We start from the raw sequence: 23,106 nt of genomic DNA on the forward strand, positions 1-23,106 counted from the left end.
GGAGATGGAGACTGAGAGATCAAGAAAGGGGAGAGAAGTGTCCGAGATGGACCAAGTGAATTTGCGGGCTGGGTGAAAGTTAGAAGCAAAATTGATGAAATTGACGAGCTCAGCATGGGTGCAGGAAGCAGCACCAATGTAGCGGAGGAAAAGTTGGGGAGTGGTGCCAGTATAGATTTGGAGCATAGACTGTTCCACATAACCCACAAAGAGGCAGGCATAGCTGGGGCCCATGCGAGTGCCCATGGCTACGCCCTTGATCTGGAGAAAGTGGGAAGAACCAAAGGAGAAGTTATTGAGAGTTAGAACAAGCTCCGCCAACTGGAGAAGTGTGGTGGTGTTGGGGAACTGGTGGGGTCTGTTATCCAAAAAGTAGCGGAGGGCTTTGAGGCCTTCTTGATGGGGGATGGAGGTGTATAAGGATTGAACATCCATGGTAAAAATGAAGCGGTCGGGGCTGGGGAATTGGAAGTTATTGAAGAGGTGAAGAGCATGGGATGTATCCTGGATGTAGGTGGGGAGAGACTGAACTATGGGGGATAAAATGGAGTCCAGGTAGGCAGACACAAGTTTGGTGGGGCAGGAGCAGGCTGAAACTATGGGTTTGCCGGGACAGTCAGGCTTGTGGATCTTGGGGAGGAGGTAAAACCGAGCTGTGCGGGGTGTGGGGATTATGAGTTTTTTGGCTGAGGGAGGAAGGTGTCTGGAGTTGATGAGGGTGGAGATGGTGCGGGAGATGGTGGATTGATGTTTTTTGGTGGGGTCTTGTTCCAGGGGTAAGTACGAGGAGGTGTCGGAGAGCTGCCGTTTGGCCTCAGTGAGGTAGAGGTCCGTCCGCCAGACTACTACGGCACCACCTTTGTCTGCAGGTTTGATGGTGAGGTTGGGGTTAGTGCGGAGAGAGTGGAGGGCAGTGCGTTCAGAGGGAGTGAGGTTAGAATAGGAGAGAGGGGTGGTGAAGTTGAGACGGTTGATGTCTCGGCGACAGTTAGAGATGAAAAGGTCGAGAGCAGGTAGAAGGCCCGATGGGGGTGTCCAGGAGGAGGAGGAGCGTAGAAGCCGGGAGAATGGATCATCACTGGGGGGAGGGGGGTTGATTTGAGTGTACTCTATATTACATTGAATTCTCTCTTTATTATAAATTACTATGATTGCACATGGCACATTTAGATGGAGACGTAACAAAGATTTTTACTCCTCGTGTATGTGAAGGATGTAAGAAATAGTCAATTCAATATTGTCTCGGAGATTCGGAGACCCAGGTTCAAACCCGACTTCAGGTGCTGACTGTGTTGAGTTTTCACGCTCTCCCTGTGACGTCAGCGATTTCACCACCCCCCCCCCCCCAAGGGGGGGGTGCTGCAGTTTCCTCCCACATCCTCAAGTTGTGCAAGTCGGTGAATTACTTGGCCGCTGTAAATTGTCCCTGGTGTGTAAATTGGAAACGTAGGGAGAGAAGGTCACAGGGAGATTTAGTCGGTAATGGGATCGGTGTAGGATTATTGTAAATGGGTGCTTGATAGTCTGAATGGATGTGATGGGCTGAAAGGCCTGTTTCCATGCTGTGTTACTTTAAAGATAATGATTTCAATCATATTATGTCAGCTGTTTACATATTTATAAAAGAACAACGTAAGAGTTAGTAAAACTTGACAGGATTTTACCCTGGTTGGTCGACAGCATTGCCAGGGTAATCTCCTTGCTGGGCCAACCATATCTGCCATGTTCTCTTGTCCATGCAGTGTGAGGGCGTTTCACTTCTCCACTCCCCTGACTTACCCCTTTGGAGGGGAAACAAGAAGCTTCATCTGTTGTCGGAGTCAGAATCAGGTTTATTCTCACTGACATTATTTCATGAAATGTGTTGTTTTATACAGTACATTACATCAATCTACTATAATGAGGGTATATGTAGAGGCTCTATATGTAATACAAATGCTCTTTGTGTTTACACTTGGTCCAATTCCCAAGCTATCTCATTACATAGATGCCAATGTTCCAAAATCCGGTCCCAAGCATTTTGGATAAGGGGGGCTCAATCTGTATTGTTATTAATATTATTGTTATTATTCATTTGTACAGTTGCCTCCTTTTGCACGTTGGTTCTTAGTCAGTGTTTGGTTGAGTGTAGCTTCTTCTCATTGATTCTTTTGTATTTCTCTGTTCTACTGCGATTGCCTGTAAGAAAATGAATCTGAAGTTACTATATGGTGACATTTATGATAACGTAGAACAGAGAAACATAGAAAACCTACAGCACAATACAGGCCCTTCGGCCCACTTTGCTCTGCTGGACCTGTACTTACTTTAGAAATTACCTATTGTTACCCATAGCCCTCTGTTTTTCTAAGCTCCATGTACCTATCCGGGAGTCTCTTAAAAGACCCCATCGTATCTGCCTCCCCCGGATTGTAGGTCACGGTTAATTGGGCTATCAGTAAGCAGCTGCCTTTTTTTGGGGTGGTTGTTAAAAAACAAAAACTAATTAATAAAATAGCCGGGATTCCCTTTGTTTATTTGGAACACTATGCAGCTTAATTGGGGCATGAGACTGTTGCCAAATGGTTTCTAACTAGTATCAGTCATGTGAACTTGCATGAACTTTAGACTCTATGCCGTGCTTGGAGCTAACAGTTTTTAAATAGCATTAGTTGTGTGTGCTTGTGTTCAAAAAGCAGTGATTTTTGTCACTGATAGTTGGCGAAAATATGCAGAAGACAATTTAGAACCGTTTTGCTCATGGTGGTTTCAAGCATTCAGGCTTGGAGATGCAGAAATGGCTGGGAGTGAAAATGAAACAATTTCACCGTTCCAACTACGAAGAATTTGAAGGTATTGACAATCACCTTGAATGTTACAATAAAAATGAAGATTTAGAGGTTGCAAGCATCTGTAGCATTGCATGAATTTATTACTTACATCCTTCATATACATGAGGAGTAAATATCTTTACATTATGTCTCCGTCTAAATGTGCAATTTATAGTAATTTATAATAAATAGTATGTATAACAATATAACATAGAAATACAGTTGTGTCAGCATGAGTTAATCAGTCTGGTGACCTGGTGGAAGAAGCTGTCCCGGAGCCTGTTGGTCCTGGCTTTTATGCTGCGGTACCGTTTCCCAGATGGTAGCAGCTGGAACAGTTTGTGGATGGGGTGACTCAGGTCCCCAATGATCCTTCGGGCCCTTTTTACACACCTGTCTCTGTAAATGTCCTGAATAGGGGGAAGTTCATATCTACAGATACGCTGGGCTGTCCGCACCATTCTCTGCAGAGTCCTGCGATTGAGGGAGGTACATTTTCCATACCAGGCAGTGATGCAGCCAGTCAGGATGCTCTCAGTTGTGCCCCTGTGGAAAGTTCTTGGGATTTGGGGGCTCATACCAAACTTCCTCAGCCGTCTGAGGTGAAAGAGGTGCTGTTGTGCTTTTTTCACCACACAGCCTGTATGTACAGACCAGGTGAGATCCTCAGTGATGTGTATACCGAGGAGCTTAAAGCTGTTCACCCTCTCAGCCCCAGATCAGTAGGGGTTGGCCTGTCTCCATTCCTCCTGTCGTCCACAACCAGCTCCTTAGTTTTTGTGACATTGAGGGACATTGAGGAGAGGTGGTTTCCTTCACACCACTGCGGCCGGGTGATGACTTCTTCTCTGTAGGCTGCCTCGTTATTACTTGCAATTAGGCCAATTAATGTGGTATTGTCAGCAAATTTAATTAGCAGATTGGAACTGTGGGTGGCGACACAGTCATGGGTGTACAGAGAGAAAAGGAGGGGGCTTGGGACACAGCCCTGAGGGGCAGAGGTGAGGGGCCCTACTCTTACAATTTGCCAGCGATCTGACAGGAAGTCCAGGATTCAGCTGCACAAGGCAGGGTCAAAGCCGAGGCTTCTGGGCTTCTTGTCGAGCCGGGAGGGAACTATGGTGTTGAATGCTGAACCGTCGTCAAGAACAGCAATCTCACATCAGCATCCCTCCTCTCCAGTTGGAGTGTGGCCATTGTGTCACCTGCCACTCGGAAGGCAGTGGAGGCCAATTCTCTGGATGCTTTCAAGAAGGAGCTAGATAGGTATCTTATGGATAGGGGAATCAAAGGATATGGGGACAAGGCAGGAACCGGATATTGATAGTAGATGATCAGCCACGATCTCAGAATGGCGGTGCAGGCTCGAGGGGCCAAATGGTCTACTTCTGCACCTATTGTCTATTGTAAGTGGTAGCAAGCTGCAGATGTAGTCTTTGACCAGCCTCTCAAAGTATTTGCTTATTATTGAGGTGAGTGCGACAGGATGCCAGTCGTTCAGACATGTTACCTTGGTCTTTTTAGGCACGGGGACAATGGTGGATGTTTTGAGGCAGGAGGGCACTCTACACTGGGAGAGGGAGAGATTAAAAATGTCTGTAAACACACCTGCCAGTTGTACCGTGCACATCCTGAGTGCCCGCCCTGGGGTGCCGTCCGGTCCCGCAGCTTTGCGGCTGTCCACTCGTTGGAAACACCAGCCTCAGAGATGGTCAAGGCGCAGGCCGCTTCAGCGGCTCTCCTCGGGGGCTCGGTGTCGGCGACATTGATCCGAACGTTAAAAAGAGCGATCTGGCTCGTCCGGGAGAGAGGCGGCGATGTTGGAAACACCTCTGCGTTTAGCGCTGAAGTCCGCGATGGTGTGCGGACCCGGTCATAAGCTGCGCGTATTGTCGGTGGGAAGTTGTGTCTGGATCTCGTCCCTGTATTGCCGTCTTGCTTCCTTGATGACTGCGCAGATCGTAGCCGCATTTGTCGGGTCACCGCAAACTCTGCGTCGCACGGTAAATGCTGCTGACCCGGCTTCTGACCCTGGCCGAGTCCATTATCTGCACTAATGTTGTTAATTTACGGTCAAACAGAAGAGCACAGCTTCGTGTCGGTTGTCCGTCGTATCTGAGGGCCTGGGCAGGAGAATTTTAAAGTGTAGCTTTGGGACAGTTCCACTCTCTCAACCTTGGAAGTTCGAGACTGGTGGCACAAGGAGTCAAGTCAAATTTATTTACAAAGCACATTTAAAAACAGCCCATGTTGACCAAAGAGCTGTGCGAACCATAGCAGGTAGCTGAAATCACACATACAAGAAACACGGATGTAAACAACAAGGCACCCAGCTTATAGGCACAAAATAAACACCACCACGAGCCGAGGCAATCAGCCGCATCAGGAAGATTCAAACGCTAGTGAATAAAGGTAAGTTTTGAGTCTGGACTTAAAAGAGTCGATGGAGGGGGCAGATCTGATAGGGAGGGGAATGCCGTTCCACAGTCTAGGGGCTGCAACGGCGAAGGGGCGGTCACCCCCGAACTTAAATTTAGATCGCGGGACAGCCAGGAGCCCCAGGTCAATCGACCTGAGGGGCCAGGGATTGGAATAAGGGGTTAGAAGGTCTCCGATATAGGGGGGGGGGGGGCAGCCCTTTTATAAAGGGCTTTATAAACAAACAGGAGAATCTTAAAATCAATTCTAAACCTTACTGGTGGCCAGTGGAGAGAGGCCAGGGTAGAAGTAATGTGGTCCCTCTTCCGGGCACCTGTCAGAGGCCTGGCTGCAGTGTTCTGGACCAGTTGCAGGCGGGACATTTGCAACTGGGGTCTTCCTTGGTTGCAGGGGATAACCGTGATTTCTGCGCCTTGTCGTGCTCTTCGTTCTCCGCAAAGCTTTGCAGATCCGCCTTCTCGGCTGTTGATCCCAGTCTGCTGGATTGACCTCACATGAGAGGACAGGCATGTCCCTATTTCACTGGGATACAGGGCTGCCAGCTACCCTCAATTGGCTTAACCCGCCCGTCGAAGCAGTGTACCAGGGTGTGGCCGTGGTGGCGTGTAGACAGCTACTCGGAGCCACAGGTAAGGGCCAAGTGTGAGTTCGGCCAAAAGTGAGTGAGGTCCTGTATCCAGAGATACCGGCCACGTGACAGATGCACTGCCACCTGGCTGGTCGGAGGATACACCACACGCCAATCAACATTTGGTCCCGCCCAACTAATCAATGCACACCTAGATTATTGGTCACCTTAATTGGATTAACTCGGCCAGCCCCATGCTTTAAAAGGTGAGACTTGCTCTTGGCTAGCCCTCCCTTACAGACCACCACATTGGAGGTAAGTGCATTGATTTATGCTTGGGAAGGTCTATCGTTTGTCCTGGTAAGGGAGCCGCAGCTATCCAAGGTCAAGGGGGATAGCTGTTGTAGTGCTTTTCCCTTGTTCTTTGTTTGTGTAACCGTGCCCTGTCCCCACACCGCTTCCTGTGTACTGTAGTTGCTTGTGTTGACCCGACTTCCCCTTTAATAATAAATTCCTTATTATTAAAACTGTGTGTGTCCAGGCCTCTACTGTTGAGACTCAAAGAACCAGTTATTTTCCATCACAACAAGACACCAGAGATGCTACCCCTCCCTGGACATACCATACACTGGATGAATTCCTCCCTCTGTAACTATTAGGAACTAATACACAGTTTTATAGCACTGTAGTACCATCGGTAGTGTTTTAATTTGTTCTGTATTTCATTAAAAAAAATATATAATTTATTATTCAGTAGCTGAAGAGATTGTGGAGCATTAGTAATGATCTTTCCAGAATCAATTGATTCTCGGATGGTTGCGGAGGACTGGAAAATTGGCAATGTTGCTCCGCTCTTCAAGAAGAAAAGGAGGCTGAAGAAAAGAAATTACTGGCCAGTTAGCCTGACCTCAGTGGTTAGGAAGATGTTGGAGTCAATGGTTAAGGATGTGGTTTCAGGGTACTAGGAGGCACATGACAAAATAGGCCAAAGTCCTGACGAAGGGTCTCGGCCCGAAACGTCGACAGTGCTTCTCCCTGTAGGTGCTGCCCGGCCTGCTGTGTTCCACCAGCATTTTGTGTGTGTTGCCTGAATTTCCAGCATCTGCAGATTTCCTCGTGTTTGCCTTAAAAAGGCCAAAGTCCGCATGGTTTCCTTAAGGGAAGATCTTGCCTGACATATCTGTTGGAATTCTTTGAAGAATTAACAAGCAGGGTAGACAAAGGAGAATTGGTGTATGTTGTGGGTTTAGATTTTTCAGAAGGCCTTTGACAATGTACTACACACAAGGCTGCTTAGCAAGACACGAGCCCATGTTATTATGGGAAAGATACTAGCGTGGATCAAGCATTGGCTGATTGCCAGGAGGCAAAGAGTGGGAATAAAGGTCTCCTTCTCTCGTGCTGTTTCACAGTTAGTGGTGTTGGAACCTCTTCTTTTTACGTTGTAGGTTAATGACTTGGATGACAGATTGATGGCTTTGTGGCCAAGTTTGCAGATAATACAAAGATAGGTGGAGGGGCCAGTAGTGTTGAGGAAGTAGGGAGTCTGCAGAGGGACCTAGAGAATGAGCAAGGAGGTAGCAAATGGAATTCAGTGTCAGGAAGCTAGGCATTCTGCTAGAAAGAATAAAAGCACAGACTGTTTTCTGAACAGGGGGGAAAAAAATCAAAAAATCTAAGGTGCAAAGAGATTGGGAGTCCTCATGCAGGAATCCCTAAAGGATAAATCGGTGGTGAGGAAGGTGAATGCAATTTCAAGAGGACTAGAGTATAAAAGCAAGGATGTAATGCTGAGGCTGCAGAAGGAACCGGTTAGTCCTCCCTTGGAGAACCATGAGCAGTTTTGGGCTGCTTTTCTAAGAAAGGATGTGCTGACATTGGAGAGGGTTCAGAGGAGGTTCAGGAGAATGAGTACAGAAATGAAAGGGTTAATGTATGAGTAGTGGATGATGGAACTGGGCCTGTACTCTCTGGAATTTAGACGAATGGGAGGGGATTTCATTGAGACTTACTGAAGGTTGAAAGGCCTAGATAGAGTGGATGCTTCCTTTGGTGGGGGAGTCTAGGACCCAATGGTACTGCCTCAAAATAGAGGGATGTTCATTGGAACAAAGATTAGGAGAAATTTCTTTAGCCAGAGGGTGGTGAGTCTGTGGAATTCATTGTCACGGTCGACTGTGGAGGCCAAGTCACGAGGTGCACTTAAGGTGGAGATGGATATGCTCTTAGCATATGGGAGAATGGGGCTGAAAGGGATAATAAATCAACCATGATGGAATGGTGAAGCAGACTCGATGGGCTGAATGGCCTAATTCTGCTCCTATGCCTTATGGTCTTATTTTACACCTTGTTCTTTATTGGAATTCATGTGTAACAAGTTTCTTTCTATTACAGTAATTGATATTTATACAGGAGCTTGAAGCATGTACTATTAGGCTGAAGGACCGCTTCTATCGCACTGTATTAAGACACTTGAATGGCAAGACCTATACTTGATCTTTCAGTTTACCCGATTTTGGATCTTGCACCTTACTGTCCACCTGCACTGGTGGTGGGACATGTTTGGAATGTTGGATTAAACCAGAACCCACAGGGAAAGTCCACGCTGTCACAGGGAGAACGTACAAACCCCACACAGACGGCACCCAAAGCAGGCTCCCCTCTCTCCACTCAGCTGCCGAATCCAAAGTAACGGCAGAGATCGAAACAGTTTGGCACCAGGAGTTTTGCCAGTGAGTGTTGAATTCAGCACAGGGTCCCCAGTACCCGACTTTTCCTCGGGGGGGGGGGGGGGGTTTACTCCTCCCATGAGTGGGTATAGCTGCAAAGCGGTGGAGGGGTAAGATCAGAGTTTTCCTTCTCCTAGATGAGCCCCATCTGCCCGAAGCAAATCGTTGCCATCAGTTTAAAACAAATTTATTATCCAGGTACATATGTACCACCCTGAGATACATGTTCTTGTGGACATACTCAATAGACCATAACAGAATCAATGAAAGACCACACCAACTTGGGCGTTCAACCAGTGTGCACAAGACAACAAACTGTGCAAGTACAAACCAAAAGAAAGAAATAAGCAATAAATGTCGAGAGCGTGGAATGGAGAGTCCTTGAAAGTGAGTCCTTTGGTTCTCCTGTCAGTAGAAACGGTTCCACCAGGGTTAGTAGCTAAACCAGGTGTGAAGGCCAGGAGCTGGACTTGGTTCTCTGAGTCTATTTGAGATGCACCCCATTGAGCTTGTCCCCATTACCACCCCCAGCTATAACAACCTTATCCAATGGAAGGATATAAACTAATGAAAAAGTCAACACGAGGACTTTTACATATTGGTGAGACCCAACGCAGACTGAGAGACCGTTTCACTGAACACCTACGCTCCATCCACCAGAGAAAGCAGGATCTCCCAGTGGCCACACATTTTAATTCCACGTCCCATTCCCATTCTGATATGTCTATCCATGGCCTCCTCTACTGTCAAGATGAAGCCACACTCAGGTTGGAGGAACAACACCTTATATACTGGCTGTTGTATATGGCATGAACATTGACTTCTCTAACTTCCGTTAATGCCCCTCCTCCCCTGCTTACCCCATCCCTGATTTATTTATTTTTCCTCCCTCCCCTTTTTGTTCTCTCTCTGCCCATCACTCTGCCTGTTCTCCGTCTCCCTCTGGTGCTCCCCCCCTCCCCCTTTCTTTCTCCTTAGGCCTCCCATCCCATGATTCTTTCCCTTCTCCAGCTCTGTATCCCTTTCGCCAATCATCTTTCCAGCTCTCAGCTTCACCCCACCCCTCGTGTCTTCTCCTATCATTTCGCATTTTCCCCTCCCCCCCCCCACTACTTTCAAATCTCTTACTATCTTTCCTTTCAGTTAGTCCTGACGAAGGGTCTCGGCCCAAAACGTCGACAGTGCTTCTCCCTATGGATGCTGCCTGGCCTGCTGTGTTCTACCAGCATTTTGTGTGTGTTCAATGTAAAGGTCGATGCTTTTGATGGTCAGAACAGGGATGGTAGGTCTAAAGGCCTCTATTTCTGTATCTGTCCTGTACTCTTTGTTCACTTAACTTACTTCTTATCTGATCAATTTTCCGGATCTTGGCAGTACAGACAAGGCCAGCAGTTACTGTCTGCCCGTGAGAGATGATGAGTCAACTTTTGAACCACTGCTATCCCTTCGAGATGCATTAATGGAAAACTAAACCACTGAAGCAACAGACGCTCAACGGGCCAGATTTCGCTGTACGTGTGACAAATGAAGTTAATCTGATCAGCGTCTGTGGAGAGACGAGCAGTATCTCAGGCCAAAAAAGCACCTTTAACTGGATTTACTTATTTCCAGTCAGAGTAGTCCCTTCCAGCCACGCCATTCCAGCAACTCTAATTGACCCCAACCTCATCTGGACACAATTTTTACAGTGATGATTTAACCTACCCGGTACGTCTTTGGAAGAAACCGGACGTCCCGGGGAAAACCCATGCTTTCCACGGGAAGGATGACAGTGCTGGAATTGAACTGTGAACTCTGGGCTGTAACAGTGTCACACTATCTGCTATGCTATCGTGGCGCCCAGCTCTGGTCCCCTCTCCGCAGACGCTGCCTGACCTGCTGAGTGTTGCAAGCACTTCCTGTTTTTAATCCTGGGAATGCTCAATATTTCACATGGTGCGCACACACACACACAAATGCACACACACTCTGATACACACACACACACTCAGATACACTGATAAACACACACACACACACACACACACACACACTCAGATACACTGATACACACACACACACTCAGATACACTGATACACACACACACACTCAGATACACTGATAAACACACACACAACACAGGGTGTTGTGGGGGTGGTTTTAGTGAGAGAGGCAGTAGTGGGGAGGCAGGAGGACTTTTAATGAGAGGGGGAGAGGGAGGAGTGGCCCCACAGGTACCCACTTAACAAAGGCGACTTGTACTGAACCACTTGTGTTGCCATGACGACTGCTTCAAGGACTCTTAGCTTTGTCCCTTGTTCATACGCCATCTCTGTCCCAATTTCTCCTTCACACCAGCTGGAAATGGTGGCGGTCGTGGACACAGAGGGCAAGGCAATGGCTGTCCTACAGGCCTGCAAGAGTTAGCGTCACTTAGCCCTGCAGCACTGAAACAAGCATTTCTAGTCCACACACCGAACGATTATTCTGCCTGTACCACCAACCTGCACCTGGACCATAGTTCCCCCCTATCCCTCCCATCCACGTGCTCCAAACTTCTCTTAAATGTTGCAGTCGAACCCACCTTCACTACTTCCACTGCCAGCTCGTTCCACACTCTCACCACCCTCTGAGTGAAGAAGTTCCCCCTCATGATCCCCTCAAGTATTTCACCTTTCACCCTTAAACCATGATCCGTAATTCTAGTCTCACCCAACTTCAGCGGAAAAAGCCTGCTTGCATTTACCCCATTTATACCCCTCTGAATTTTCCACACCTCTATCAAATCTCCCCTCAATCTCCTACGCTCCAGGGAATAAATTCCTAACCTATTCAACCTTTCCCTATAACTCAGGTCCTCAAGTCACAGCAACATTCTTGAGAATTTTCTCTGCACACTTTCAATCTTATTGATATCTTTCCTCTAAGTTAGTGATCAGAACTGCACACAATCAAGTCAAGTCATTTTTATTGTCATTTCGACCATAACTGCTGGTACAGTACACAGTAAAAATGAGACAACGTTTTTCAGGACCATGGTGTTACATGACACAGTACAAAAACTAGACTGAACTACGTAAAAAAACAACACAGAAAGCTACACTAGACTACAGACCTACACTGGACTGCATAAAGTGCACAAAAACAGTGCAGGCATTACAATAAATAATAAACAGGACAATAGGGCAAGGTGTCAGTCCAGGCTTCGGGTATTGAGGAGTCTGATAGCTTGGGGGAAGAAACTGTTACATAGTCTGGCCGTGAGAGCCCGAAAGCTTCGGAGCCTTTTCCCAGACGGCAGGAGGGAGAAGAGATTGTATGAGGGGTGTGTGGGGTGCTTCATAATGCTGTTTGCTTTGCGGATGCAGTGTGTAGTGTAAATGTCCGTGATGGCGGGAAGAGAGACCCCGATGATCTTCTCAGCTGACCTCACTATCCGCTGCAGGGTCTTGCGATCCGAGATGGTGCAATTTCCAAACCAGGCAGTGATGCAGCTGCTCAGGATGCTCTCAATACAACCCCTGTAGAATGTGATGAGGATCACACCTAGAACATACCTACAGACTAGAAGATATATTCTCGGTATCTTGTGATAAGGTGATACAGTAAATCATCCTGTCCTCTTCCTGATATTGTGTGTGTCCTTAAATCAAGCTTCATCTGTCCCTCTCAGGTGGACATACTGTGCGTGCAAGGTCTTCAGATGGTTGGTGTAAGATCTGCCTGGCCAATACTTATCACCCAAACAACGTCTAAAGCATCATGAATGCTGTTGGTGGAAGCTTGGGTGAGCATTAACACTACTGCTTTTCCCACACTTGCAACAACTACTCAGACATAGAGTCACAGAGCTATACAGCATGGAAGCAGGCCCTTCGGCCCGACTCATCCATGCCATCAAAAATATACAATTGGCTGTGAAATGTCTAGCTGACACATGGTGCCATATGAATGCAAGCCTTTTATTGTTAGATAGGGGCAAGACAGAAGAGGTGGAAAAGCAAGGGACGAGGGAGAGTTATAGGGGCAGTGAGAGTGAAATTAGTGGTGAGGCTAGAGGGAGAAGTAATATAGAAAAGAGTAAAAACGCTACAGAGGGAGAGGGAAAAGTGATGCAGAGAAGAGAGAGGGAAAGAGAGAAAGTGGGGGTGAGGGAGGAAAGGGAGAGATGAAGAGGGAGAAAAGGCTGGGGGAGAGAGAGAAAGGGAGAGGGAGGGAAAGGGAGAAGTGGAAAGGGATAGAGAGACGGAGAAGATGGAAGGGAGAGAGAGGGGAGGGAGAAGAAGAGAGGGAATGGGAGGGAGAGGGGAAGGGGAAAGAGAGAGGGGTGAGGAAGGGAGGAAGGAGAAAGGGAAGGAGAGAGGGAGGGGATGTTTAGACCCTAGCAGTGGCAGAACTTGTGCGGCCAGAATGGAGAATAGAAGAAGGGAGGGGGAAGGAAATTTCTTTCTCCTGGAAGGAGAAATCGATATTCATGCCATCGGGTCCAAGGCTACCCAGATGGAACAGACCTCGGTGTTTAACTGGTGAATGAGGTGGCACTGCCCCCCCAGCTGCCGATGTCAATCACAGCAAGCTGCAATGGCATGGGCCGGCTGTTTCCCTTCAGCCCCGCGGGGGTCCTGCTGTGAAGCCGTTACTTAATCCCGACTTCATCCACTCGCCCTCAGCCACATGTTTACCCAAAGAAACAGACCATCCCTTCAATACAAGTTTTGTGAAGGTCACTCTGCGCAAAGAAGTGGCAAAGGAAATCTCAGTTCCGTCTCAGTCAAGGGCTGCTCGTTGTTTTAATTTAATCAAATTAATTAATTTATTTTATTTAGATATACAGCATGGTAACAAATCCTACTAGCCTAACAAGCCCACTCTGCTCAAATACACCGTGGCCAATCGACCTACCGACTAGATAGATAGATAGATAGATACTTTATTCATCCCCATGGGGAAATTCAACTTTTTTCCAATGTCCCATACACTTGTTGTAGCAAAACTAATTACATACAATACTTAACTCAGTAAGAAAATATGATATGCATCTAAATCACTATCTCAAAAAGCATTAATAATAGCTTTTAAAAAGTTCTTAAGTCCTGGCGGTAGAATTGTAAAGCCTAATGGCATTGGGGAGTATTGACCTCTTCATCCTGTCTGAGGAGCATTGCATCAATAGTAACCTGTCGCTGAAACTGCTTCTCTGTCTCTGGATGGTGCTATGTAGAGGATATTCAGAGTTTTCCATAATTGACCGTAGCCTACTCAGCACCCTTCGCTCAGCTACCGATGTTAAACTCTCCAGTACTTTGCCCACGACAGAGCCCGCCTTCCTTACCAGCTTATTAAGACATGGAGGCGTCCCTCTTCTTAATGCTGCCTCCCCAACATGCCACCACAAAGAAGAGGGCGCTCTCCACAACTGACCTATAGAACATCTTCAGCATCTCACTACAGACATTGAATGACGCCAACCTTCTAAGGAAGTACAGTCACAAAGACTAGTGAGTCTTTGGACTGTGGGAGGAAACCAGAGCACTTGGAGGAAACCTGCGGGGTCATGGAGGAGAACGTACACACATCCCCTCACAGCTCCAGCGACCCAGGTTCGAGTCTGACCTCAGCTGCTGTCTGTGCGGAGATTGCACTGTTGGATCCCGATGCCCTTGTGACCTGAAGGTTCTTTGGGAGTCCGGAATGAGGCATAAAATGGTGCTTATGATCATTTTATTGAGCACTCCAAGAGCAAAGGAGAAGAACGGCGAAGGGGCATGGCGAGAGACAGAAAACAGGAGGGAGATCCAGAGAAACACACGCAAAATGCTGGAGGAGCTGAGCAGGAAGCATCCATGGAAAAGAACACAATCAACATTGTAAACCAAGACCCTTCATCAGAAATGGGAAGGAAAGCGGAATACGTCAGAATAAAAAAGTGGTGGGGGGAGAGTAGGACGAGCTAGAAGGTGATAGGTGAATGGGAATTGTAAAGGACTGGAGAAGAAGGAATCTGATAGGAGAGGAGAGTGGACCTTAGGAGAAAGGGCTGGAGAAGAAGGAATCTGATAGGAGAGGAGAGTGGACCTTAGGAGAAAGGGATAGAGGAGGGGACCCCAAAGGAGGTGATAGGCCTGAGTGAGGAATAGAAGAAGACATGAGGGGAAGGGTATTTTTTTTTAACCGGAAGGAGATATTGATGTTCATGCCATCAGGTTGGTAGCTACCCAGACGGAATATAAGGTGTTGCTCCTCCACCTTGTTGTGGCACAAGAGGAGGTAATGGACTGACCCGTTGGAATGGAAATGGGAATCAGAATTAAAATGTCTGGCCACCAGGAAGTTCTGTTTTTGGCAGTTGGAGCAGAGGTGCTCGACGAAGCGGTCCCCCGGTTTACAATGTGTCTCACCGGTGTAGAGGAGGCCACATCAGGAGCACTGGACACAATAGATTCACAGGTGAGGTGTTGCCTCACCTGGAAGGATTGTTAGGGGCCCTGAAGGGAGGTCGATGGGCACTTTGGCCACTTGCAGAGTTAAGTACCGGGAGAGTGATTGAGTGATTAGTGTGGAGGGACGAATGGACAAGGGAATCGCACAGGAAGCGATCCCTGCGGAAAGCAGAGGAAGGTTCAGGAATACGGGAAGGCAGGCGTGTGAGGACAGGGAGACTGGTGTGTGGGGTCGGGGGGAAGGGGGATGGGTGTGTGGGGTTGGGGGGAAGGGGGATGGGTGTGTGGGATTGGGGAGATGGGGGACGGGTGTGTGGGGTGGGGGGAAGGGGGATGGGTGTGTGGGGTCGGGGGGAAGGGGGATGGGTGTGTGGGATTGGGGAGGGGGGACGGGTGTGTGGGGTCGGGGGAAGGGGGACGGGTGTGTGGAGTTGGGGGAGATGGGGACGGGTGCGTGGGGTCGGGGGAGAAGGGGGACGGGTGTGTGGAGTTGGGGGAGATGGGGGACGGGTGCGTAGGGTCGGGGGAGAAGGGGGACGGGTGCGTGGAGTCGGGGAGAAGGGGGACAGGTGCGTGGAGTTGGGGGTGATGGGGGACGGGTGCGTGGAGTAGCGGGGAAGGGGGACGGGTGCGTGGGGTCGGGGGGAAGGGGGACGGGTGCGTGGAGTCGGGGGTGATGGGGGACGGGTGTGTGGGGTCGGGGAGACAGAAGGATGTGAGTGTGGATTTGGGATGGGGAGGAGAATTAAGGACACTGAGCAGAGGTATCTGAAGAAGTGCTGGAACTTTTATAAACCCTGTGGGTTGGAATTACTAAATAGTTGGTGGCATTAAAAATGGATGAATTTAATGAATTTGAAAGTGTTATTACTTTTAAGATGTATTCTGATGTCAGCACCTTACTGTGACTTACCTTCTGGCCCTTTGCTTTATTGTGGTGTTCATTTAAAAACTGGGCCGTGGCTCGGCTCCGGTGAAGGAGGCATGTTAACCCTTTCCAGGCTGGTTCCCGACTCACCCTCCATCCCCACCCCTGCTCTCCCACCCAGTCCTCCAGTCAGGAGCAACATTTGCCGGGATTGGGGCGACTGCGGCTTACACAGGCGCGTCCAAAGCTACAGGTTTAATCCAGTGTCAAGTCCACACAGGTCCGGCTCTGAAGGCTTTCGAAGGAATTCTGGACGACTCGAGGGGCTGAAGTCTTTGCCTACAGAGTCACTCTGTGCTGGGACCTTGTATCCATAACTTATCACAAGCTTTCTCTACGTCAAAACAAAACTGCCACAACTAATTCTTTATTAACCTGAGCCTTACGAATATCAGATTCCAACCTTAACACCATGTCCATGGTCATTTTCCCTTAACACAAATCAGTATACAGCTAACTTTCCACAAAATAAGAAAGCATGGCTGGAACCATTCTCTCACATGCATGTGAAGTTAGTGAAATGAGTCTACAACTGGAAGGATCTGAATGATCCCCACCAGGTTTCAACATAAGGATCTCAACCACTAATTTCCAGAAAGGAGGGCGCCTTTCAATCCATATTGTAATAAGAAATTCCAAAACCAATGTAATTTTTGCATCTGATAACCATATAAGCATACTATTACAAATATCATCTTTCCCAGGTGATGTCTGACCAGCACCATTAATAGCCCTTTTAAGTTCAGATGGTGTAAATTCACGCCCAAGCAGGAGCCGGAGCATCCTTTTTTTCTGCAAGCTATGGATTGTTTGCCAAAACCCTTTCTTCATAAGAATCCTCTTACTTAAAGTGGCTGAACTATGTAGACTAACATATGCTTTTTACTAATAAATCTGGTTTTTCAGAGTCAGTAACTGCAACCTTCTCCTCACCACACAAAACCAGTAATGCATCAAGTTTTCTATCTCTTCCCCCCCACCTGGATCTCTTTCCCAATGCTATCACAGTACATTCTCCAATACATTTCCTTTGCCCCTTCTCACTACCTTCTTACTACGGTTTGATACTGGATGAAAGACAAATAGGAGTAACACTACCCAACTTTCCTAAGAGCTTTATTCTGCACCTTCACAGCTCTCTTACATCCATCCATCCACCAGGGAACATCTCTCCTCTTAGTATCTCCCAATGATCTGGGAACTGATTCCTTAGCTATTGAGCTGAGAACAGAGCACAAGGTATGATTGCTCAACTTGGTATCCTCCAAAACCAAATGATCAGGAAATCCACTTTCAGATAAATCATCAAATACATCCCAATTTGCCTTTTTAAAATTCCACCTGGGACTATGAGAACCTTTCCTCTGATATATATCTATTGCCATTGTACAGATAATGGCAAAATGTTCACTCCCCACTGTTGAATCTTTATACACTTCCCACTTGCTATATCGTCAGGTACCAGCATGAAGCTCTATAGCAGTGTTATTAAATAGATTTATCCTTGTACTCCAACCATCATTCAAGCACACTGGGCACTTTCCTTCCAGAAAGTCTTCCACCACCATCCTATCTACATTTGTGTCACTGCAACTCCACATAGTATTATGAGGATTGAAATCCCCACACCATACGACCTTATTTTTCCCATTTCCACCTACACTTTTCAATTTATCAGCTGTTAGCCTTTCACAAAGGATGTAGAAATTTATTATCTGTACTTTATCATTCTTTCCGCAAATTTTAACCACAAATGACTCGTAAAGAAACTCCAATTTCCAAAACGCCATGTGCTATCCTGGTTCCTCAAGGTTTGTCATGCATCTCAAATAGCTTCTGACAACCAAGCCCCACTCCTGGCCTTCACGTGTGGCTTAGCTAACAAGCCCAGGTGAACTGTTTCTACTGACAGGAGAAGGGGCAAAGGTGGGTCACTGACGCATCAAGACAAGCCACTCTGGGCAGATGGGGCTCACCAGCTGTGGTTGGTAGCTCGTCTAGGAGAAGGAAAACTCTAATCTCAGACCTCCGCTGCCTTGCAGCTGTACCCACTCATGAGCAAGGCTCTGGGAGCAAACCCTGAGGAAAAATCTGAAGCTGGAGTCCCTAAGGCAGTCCTACGTTGAGTTCAACGCTGACTGGCAACTCCTGCAACGCCGCTGGTGCCAAAATGTGTCGGTCTCTGCCGTTCCTTTGGCTTCGTCAGCTGAGTGGAGAGGGGGGAGCCTGCTGCACAGGTTTGCTCCACATTCTGTACTGCCCTGTCCTCCATACAGGCTTGAGTATGGTGCAGACAGGTATCTTGTATCTTCAAACTCCATTGAGGTGGTTGGGAGCAGGATTGGCTGTGAAACTGTACCCTATTGGTTGAAGTCAAAGGGAGCAGGATTGGCTGTTGAACTGCGTCCTATTGGTTGAAATCTTGGAGGGAAGGGATTGGTTGTGAAACTGTACCCTATTGGTTGAAGTCTTGGGGAGAAGGATTGACTGTAAATCTGTACCCTATTGGCTGAAGTCTTGCGGAGAAGGATTGACCATAAAACCATAAGACACGGGCGCACAATTAGGCCATTTGGCCCATTGAGTCTACTCCACCATTCAATCATGGCTGATTCTTTTCTCTCACTCCCCAGCCTTCTCCCCATAACCTTTGATGCAGTGTCCAATCAAGAGCCAATCAAACTCTGCCTTAAATACACCAAATGACCTGGCCTCCACAGCTGCCTGCGGTAATAGATTCCACAAATTCACCACCCTCTGGCTAAAGAAATTTCTCCTCATCCCTGTTTTAAGTGGACGCCCCTCTATCCTGAGACAGTGCCCTCTTGTCCTAGACTCCCCCACCATGGGAAATTTCCTTTCTACATCTACTTTGTCTAGATTTCAATGAAATCCCCATTATCCTTCTGAATTCCAGCGAGTACAGATCCAAAGACATCAAACGTTCCTCATATGATAACCCTTTCATTCCTGGAATTATCCTCGTGAACCTCCTCTGAACACTCACCAGTGCCCAGCACACCTTTTCTTAGATGAGGAGCCCAAAACTGTTCACAGTACTCGAGGTGAGGCCTCACCAGTGCCTTATAAAGCCTCAGCATCACATCCCTGCTCTTGTATTCTAGACCTCTTGAAATGAATGCTAACATTGCATTTGCCTTCCTCGCCACCAACTCAATCTGCAAGTTAACCTTTATGGGATTCTGCAAGAGGACTTCCAAGTCCCTCTGCATCTCAGATTTTTGGATTTTCTCCCCGTTTAGAAAATAGACTGCACATTTATTTCCACTACCTAGTGCATGACCAAGCATTTTCCAACGTGGTATTTCATTTGCCACTTTCCTGCCCATTCTCCTAATCTGTCTAACTCCTTCTGCAGCCTTCCTGTTTCCTCAACACTACCTACCTCTCCACCAATCTCCGTATCATCTGCAAACTTGGCAACAAAGCCTCTATTCCATCATCTAAATCATTGATATCAGCCATAAAAAGAAGCGGTCCCAGCACCGACTCCTGCGGAACACCACTAATCACTAGCAGTCAACCAGAAAAGGATCCTTTTATTCCCACTCGCTGCCTCCTGCCTATCAGCCAATGCTCTAACCACACCAGTAACATTCCAGTAATGCCATGGGCTCTTAACTTGGTAAGCAGCCTCATGTGTGGCACCTTGTCAAAGGCCTTCTGAAAGTCCAAATATACAACATCCACTGCATCTCCTTTAATTATCCTACGTGTAATCTCCTCAAAGAATTCCAGCAGGTTCGTCAGGCAGGGTTTTCCCTTAAGGAAACCATGCTGACTTTGTCCTATCTTGTCCTGTGTCACCAAGTACTCCATAACCTCATCCTTAACATTGACTCCAACATCTTCCCAACCACTGAGGTCAGGCTAACCGGTCTGTAGTTTCCTTCCTGCTGCCTTCCTCCTTTCGTAAAGAGTGGAGTGACATTTGCAGTTTTGCAGTCCTCTGGCACCATGCCAGAGTCCAATGATTCTTTGAAAGATCATTACTAAAACCTCCACAATCTCTACCACTACCTCTTTCAGAACCCTAGGGTGCAGTTCATCTGGTCAGGGTGACTCACGTACCTTTACATCATTCAGCTTTTTGAGCGCCTTCTCCTTTGTAATAGTAACTGTATGCTAGTGTCTTCCACAGTGAAATACTGCAAATCTGTACCCTACTGGTTGAAGTCTTGGGGAGAAGGATTGGCTGCAAATCTGTACCCTACTGGCTGAAGTCTTGGGGAGAAGGATTGGCTGCAAATCTGTACCCTACTGGTTGAGGTGTCGAGAGTGGAGGAGATGGCCTGTGGGACTGCTGCCCCCATGAAAGTGAGATTGGGAGAGGGAACTCCTCGTGAGGATTTATTTCCTGGATTGATTCAGCAGTTCAGGAGAATGTCTGAAGAAAAGGTGACAGCTAAAGCAGAAGTCTCAGACAGTAATTACATGCCTGTGAGCAGTTTAATCTAATACTGTTCAAAGGCAAAATCTCAGCCATAATAAATACTTCTGTAATGTGCCTGTCTGAACACTTACTCAACTTTCCCCACTAAAATCTGAAATTAAATCCATTACACATATTTTAATAACAGTTAAAGGGGAATTGCTTCCAAAAATAGTATTCTTACAGTTAGAGAGCTCAGTGGAGCATGGGTCGGTGATTTTGACTGGAATCTGGAGTATTGTAGTGCGAGCCCCAATCCGGTGACTCAGGCACAAAGATTTAGTCTGACAGTAGTGACGGGGTGGAGTCTCCCCAGTAGAGCGACCAAAGCACTGAGGAGAGCCCAAAAGGGACCAGGTATCCTTGCATTAATTCTGAAGGAGAACTCTGCACTTAGAAAGATGAGGGTTCATTAGGGATAGGCAGCATGGTTTTGTGCGTGGGAAAGATTAAAGATCAGCTCTATTTGTACATTGAAACTCAGAGTGAAATATCTCACTAGCGCCAACGGCCAACACAGTCCGGGGATGTGCTGGGGGGTGCCCGCCAATGCCGCCATGCTTCAGATGCCAACATAGCATACCCGCAACTTACTGACCAACTGTACTAACATCTTTGGAATGTGGCAGGAGACTGAAACAGCTGGAGGAAACTTACATGTGGAGAGCATACAACCTCCTTACAGGCAGTAGCGGGAATCGAACTCTAATCGTTGGCACTGTTAAGTGTTATACTAACCGCTACGCTACTATGCTGCCCGGTTATTATGAATTTGATTGTTTTTTGAAGAAATAACCAAGAAGGTTGATGATGACAGGACAGTCGACATGGTCTACATGGACTTCAATAAGGCCTTCGGTAAGGTCCCACATGATAGGCTGCTGTGGATCACATGGGAGTGGTAACAAATTGCATACGCAACTTACTTAATGGCTGCTTCTTGGACTGGAGAGTTTTGCTACGCCACTAAAGACTCTGGCAAATCTCTGCAGATGTACCGGGGAGGCCATTCTAACCGATTGCATCACCGTCTGGCTTCGTATTGGGCAAGACTGCAGAAGACAGTCAACTCAGCCACAGCTCCATCACGGGCGCTCGCCTCCCCACATCGAGGACACCTTCAAAAGGCTTCCCTCGTTAAGGACTTCACTACCCAGGACATGCCCTCTTCTCGTCACAACCAACAGGAAGGAAGTCCAGGAGCCTGCACACCCACACTCACTGATTTAAGAATAGCTTTCCACCTTCTGCCATCAGGTTTCTGAGCAGCTGATGAACACTAACTCACTATTCTGCTCTCTTTTTGCACAAACTATTATTTATTTTTGTAATATGTAGTATATTTTATGTACTGCTCTGTACTGCGGTCACAAAAGAGTGAATTGTGTCAGTGACAACAAACCTGATTCTGATTCCGATGACTAGTGATGTATCTCAGGAGCTGGTGTTGGACCCATTGCTGTTTGTCGTTGACATCAATGGCTTGGATGAGAATGTGTAAGGCTAGGTTAGTAAGTCTGCAGGTGGTGGTGTTATAGACAGTGAAGGTAGTTATTAAGAATCACACCACTGCCTGTAAGGAGTTTGTATGTTCTCCCGGGTGCTCCAGTTTCCCACAGTCCAAAGACGTGCTTGTTGATGGGTTCATTGGTCATTGTAAATTGTCCCCCGATTAGGCTACGATTAAACCAAGGTCTGGTGGACGCCGCAGCTGGAAGGGCCAGAAAGGCTCACTCCGTGCTGTACCTCAATAAATAAAGACTAACACCGTGATCTTAATCGGCTGGATGTGGGCGGAGGAACGGGTTTAATTCGGATAGCTGTGAGGTGTTGTATTTTGGGAAGACAAATCGGTGTAGGACTTTGACACTGAATAGCAAGACCCTAGGGGACGCTGTGGAACAGAGAAGCCTAGGAGTAGACACACATGGTGTTACAGGTAGACAGGTTGGTGAAGAAAGGTTATGGCCTGTGTCAAGCCTCAAGATTCGGGCGAGTCGATTTAGGATGGAGATGAGGAGGAACTGCTTCTCCCACAGGCTGGTGAATCTGTGGAATTCTCTGCCCAATGAAGCAGTGGAGGCTACCTCAGTGAATATATTAAGACGAGGTTGGATAGATTTTTGCATAGTAGGGGAATTAAGGGTTATGGGGAAAAGGCAGGTAGGTGGAGATGAGTCCGTGGTCAGATCAGCCATGATCTTATTGAATGGCAGAGCAGGCTCGACAAGCCAGATGGCCGACTCCTGCTCCTATTACATTCTCATGTCAATGTGAGGATTGATTACAGAAATTGGACGTTGTGTTGCAGCTATACAAGTCACTAGTGAGGCCACGCTTGGTGCAGCTGTCAATAAATCGAGGTTCACGCTATCAGGCCGGAGCGAGTCCAGACGGAATATGAGACGTTGCTCCTCCACCCTGAGCGAGGGAGATGATGGAACGTGGAGCGTGGAGATGATGGAGCGTGGAGGGGAGGTAGAGACAGGTGATCAGTGGAGACACCAGAGGCTGCAGAACTGGGATATTTTAGTTTGACATCGACAGGTTGTGTCAAATAGGCACCACCCAGAAACTTTGATTTCCGGATCCCTAGGCACCTTTTCTAACATCTCTCAACTAAATTATCCCCTCACACACACACACAGGCCCATCAACCACCCCCCAACCCTCTGCACTAATTCACTTTGTTCTGAATCAACACCCTTGGTTAATTCTAAACACAATATATAATTGTGCTGGAAATCCAGAGCAACACA

The 23,106-nt window shown here is 47.4% G+C and overlaps 1 protein-coding gene across 1 annotated transcript in view; it reads left to right on the forward strand.

Annotated features, from left to right (window-relative positions):
- Nucleotides 1-4,817: 4,817 nt before the first annotated feature.
- Nucleotides 4,818-23,106, forward strand: part of LOC140719006 (putative uncharacterized protein C19orf81) — a 66,239-nt gene continuing 47,950 nt past the window's right edge. The window contains exons 1-2 of the mRNA XM_073033315.1: nt 4,818-4,911; nt 5,175-5,222. Of these exons, the coding sequence (XP_072889416.1) occupies nt 4,818-4,911; nt 5,175-5,222 (142 nt within the window). The remainder of the gene's footprint in view (nt 4,912-5,174; nt 5,223-23,106) is intronic.

The sequence above is a fragment of the Hemitrygon akajei genome, chromosome 31 (assembly GCF_048418815.1).
Source record: "Hemitrygon akajei chromosome 31, sHemAka1.3, whole genome shotgun sequence".
NCBI lineage: Eukaryota > Metazoa > Chordata > Chondrichthyes > Myliobatiformes > Dasyatidae > Hemitrygon > Hemitrygon akajei.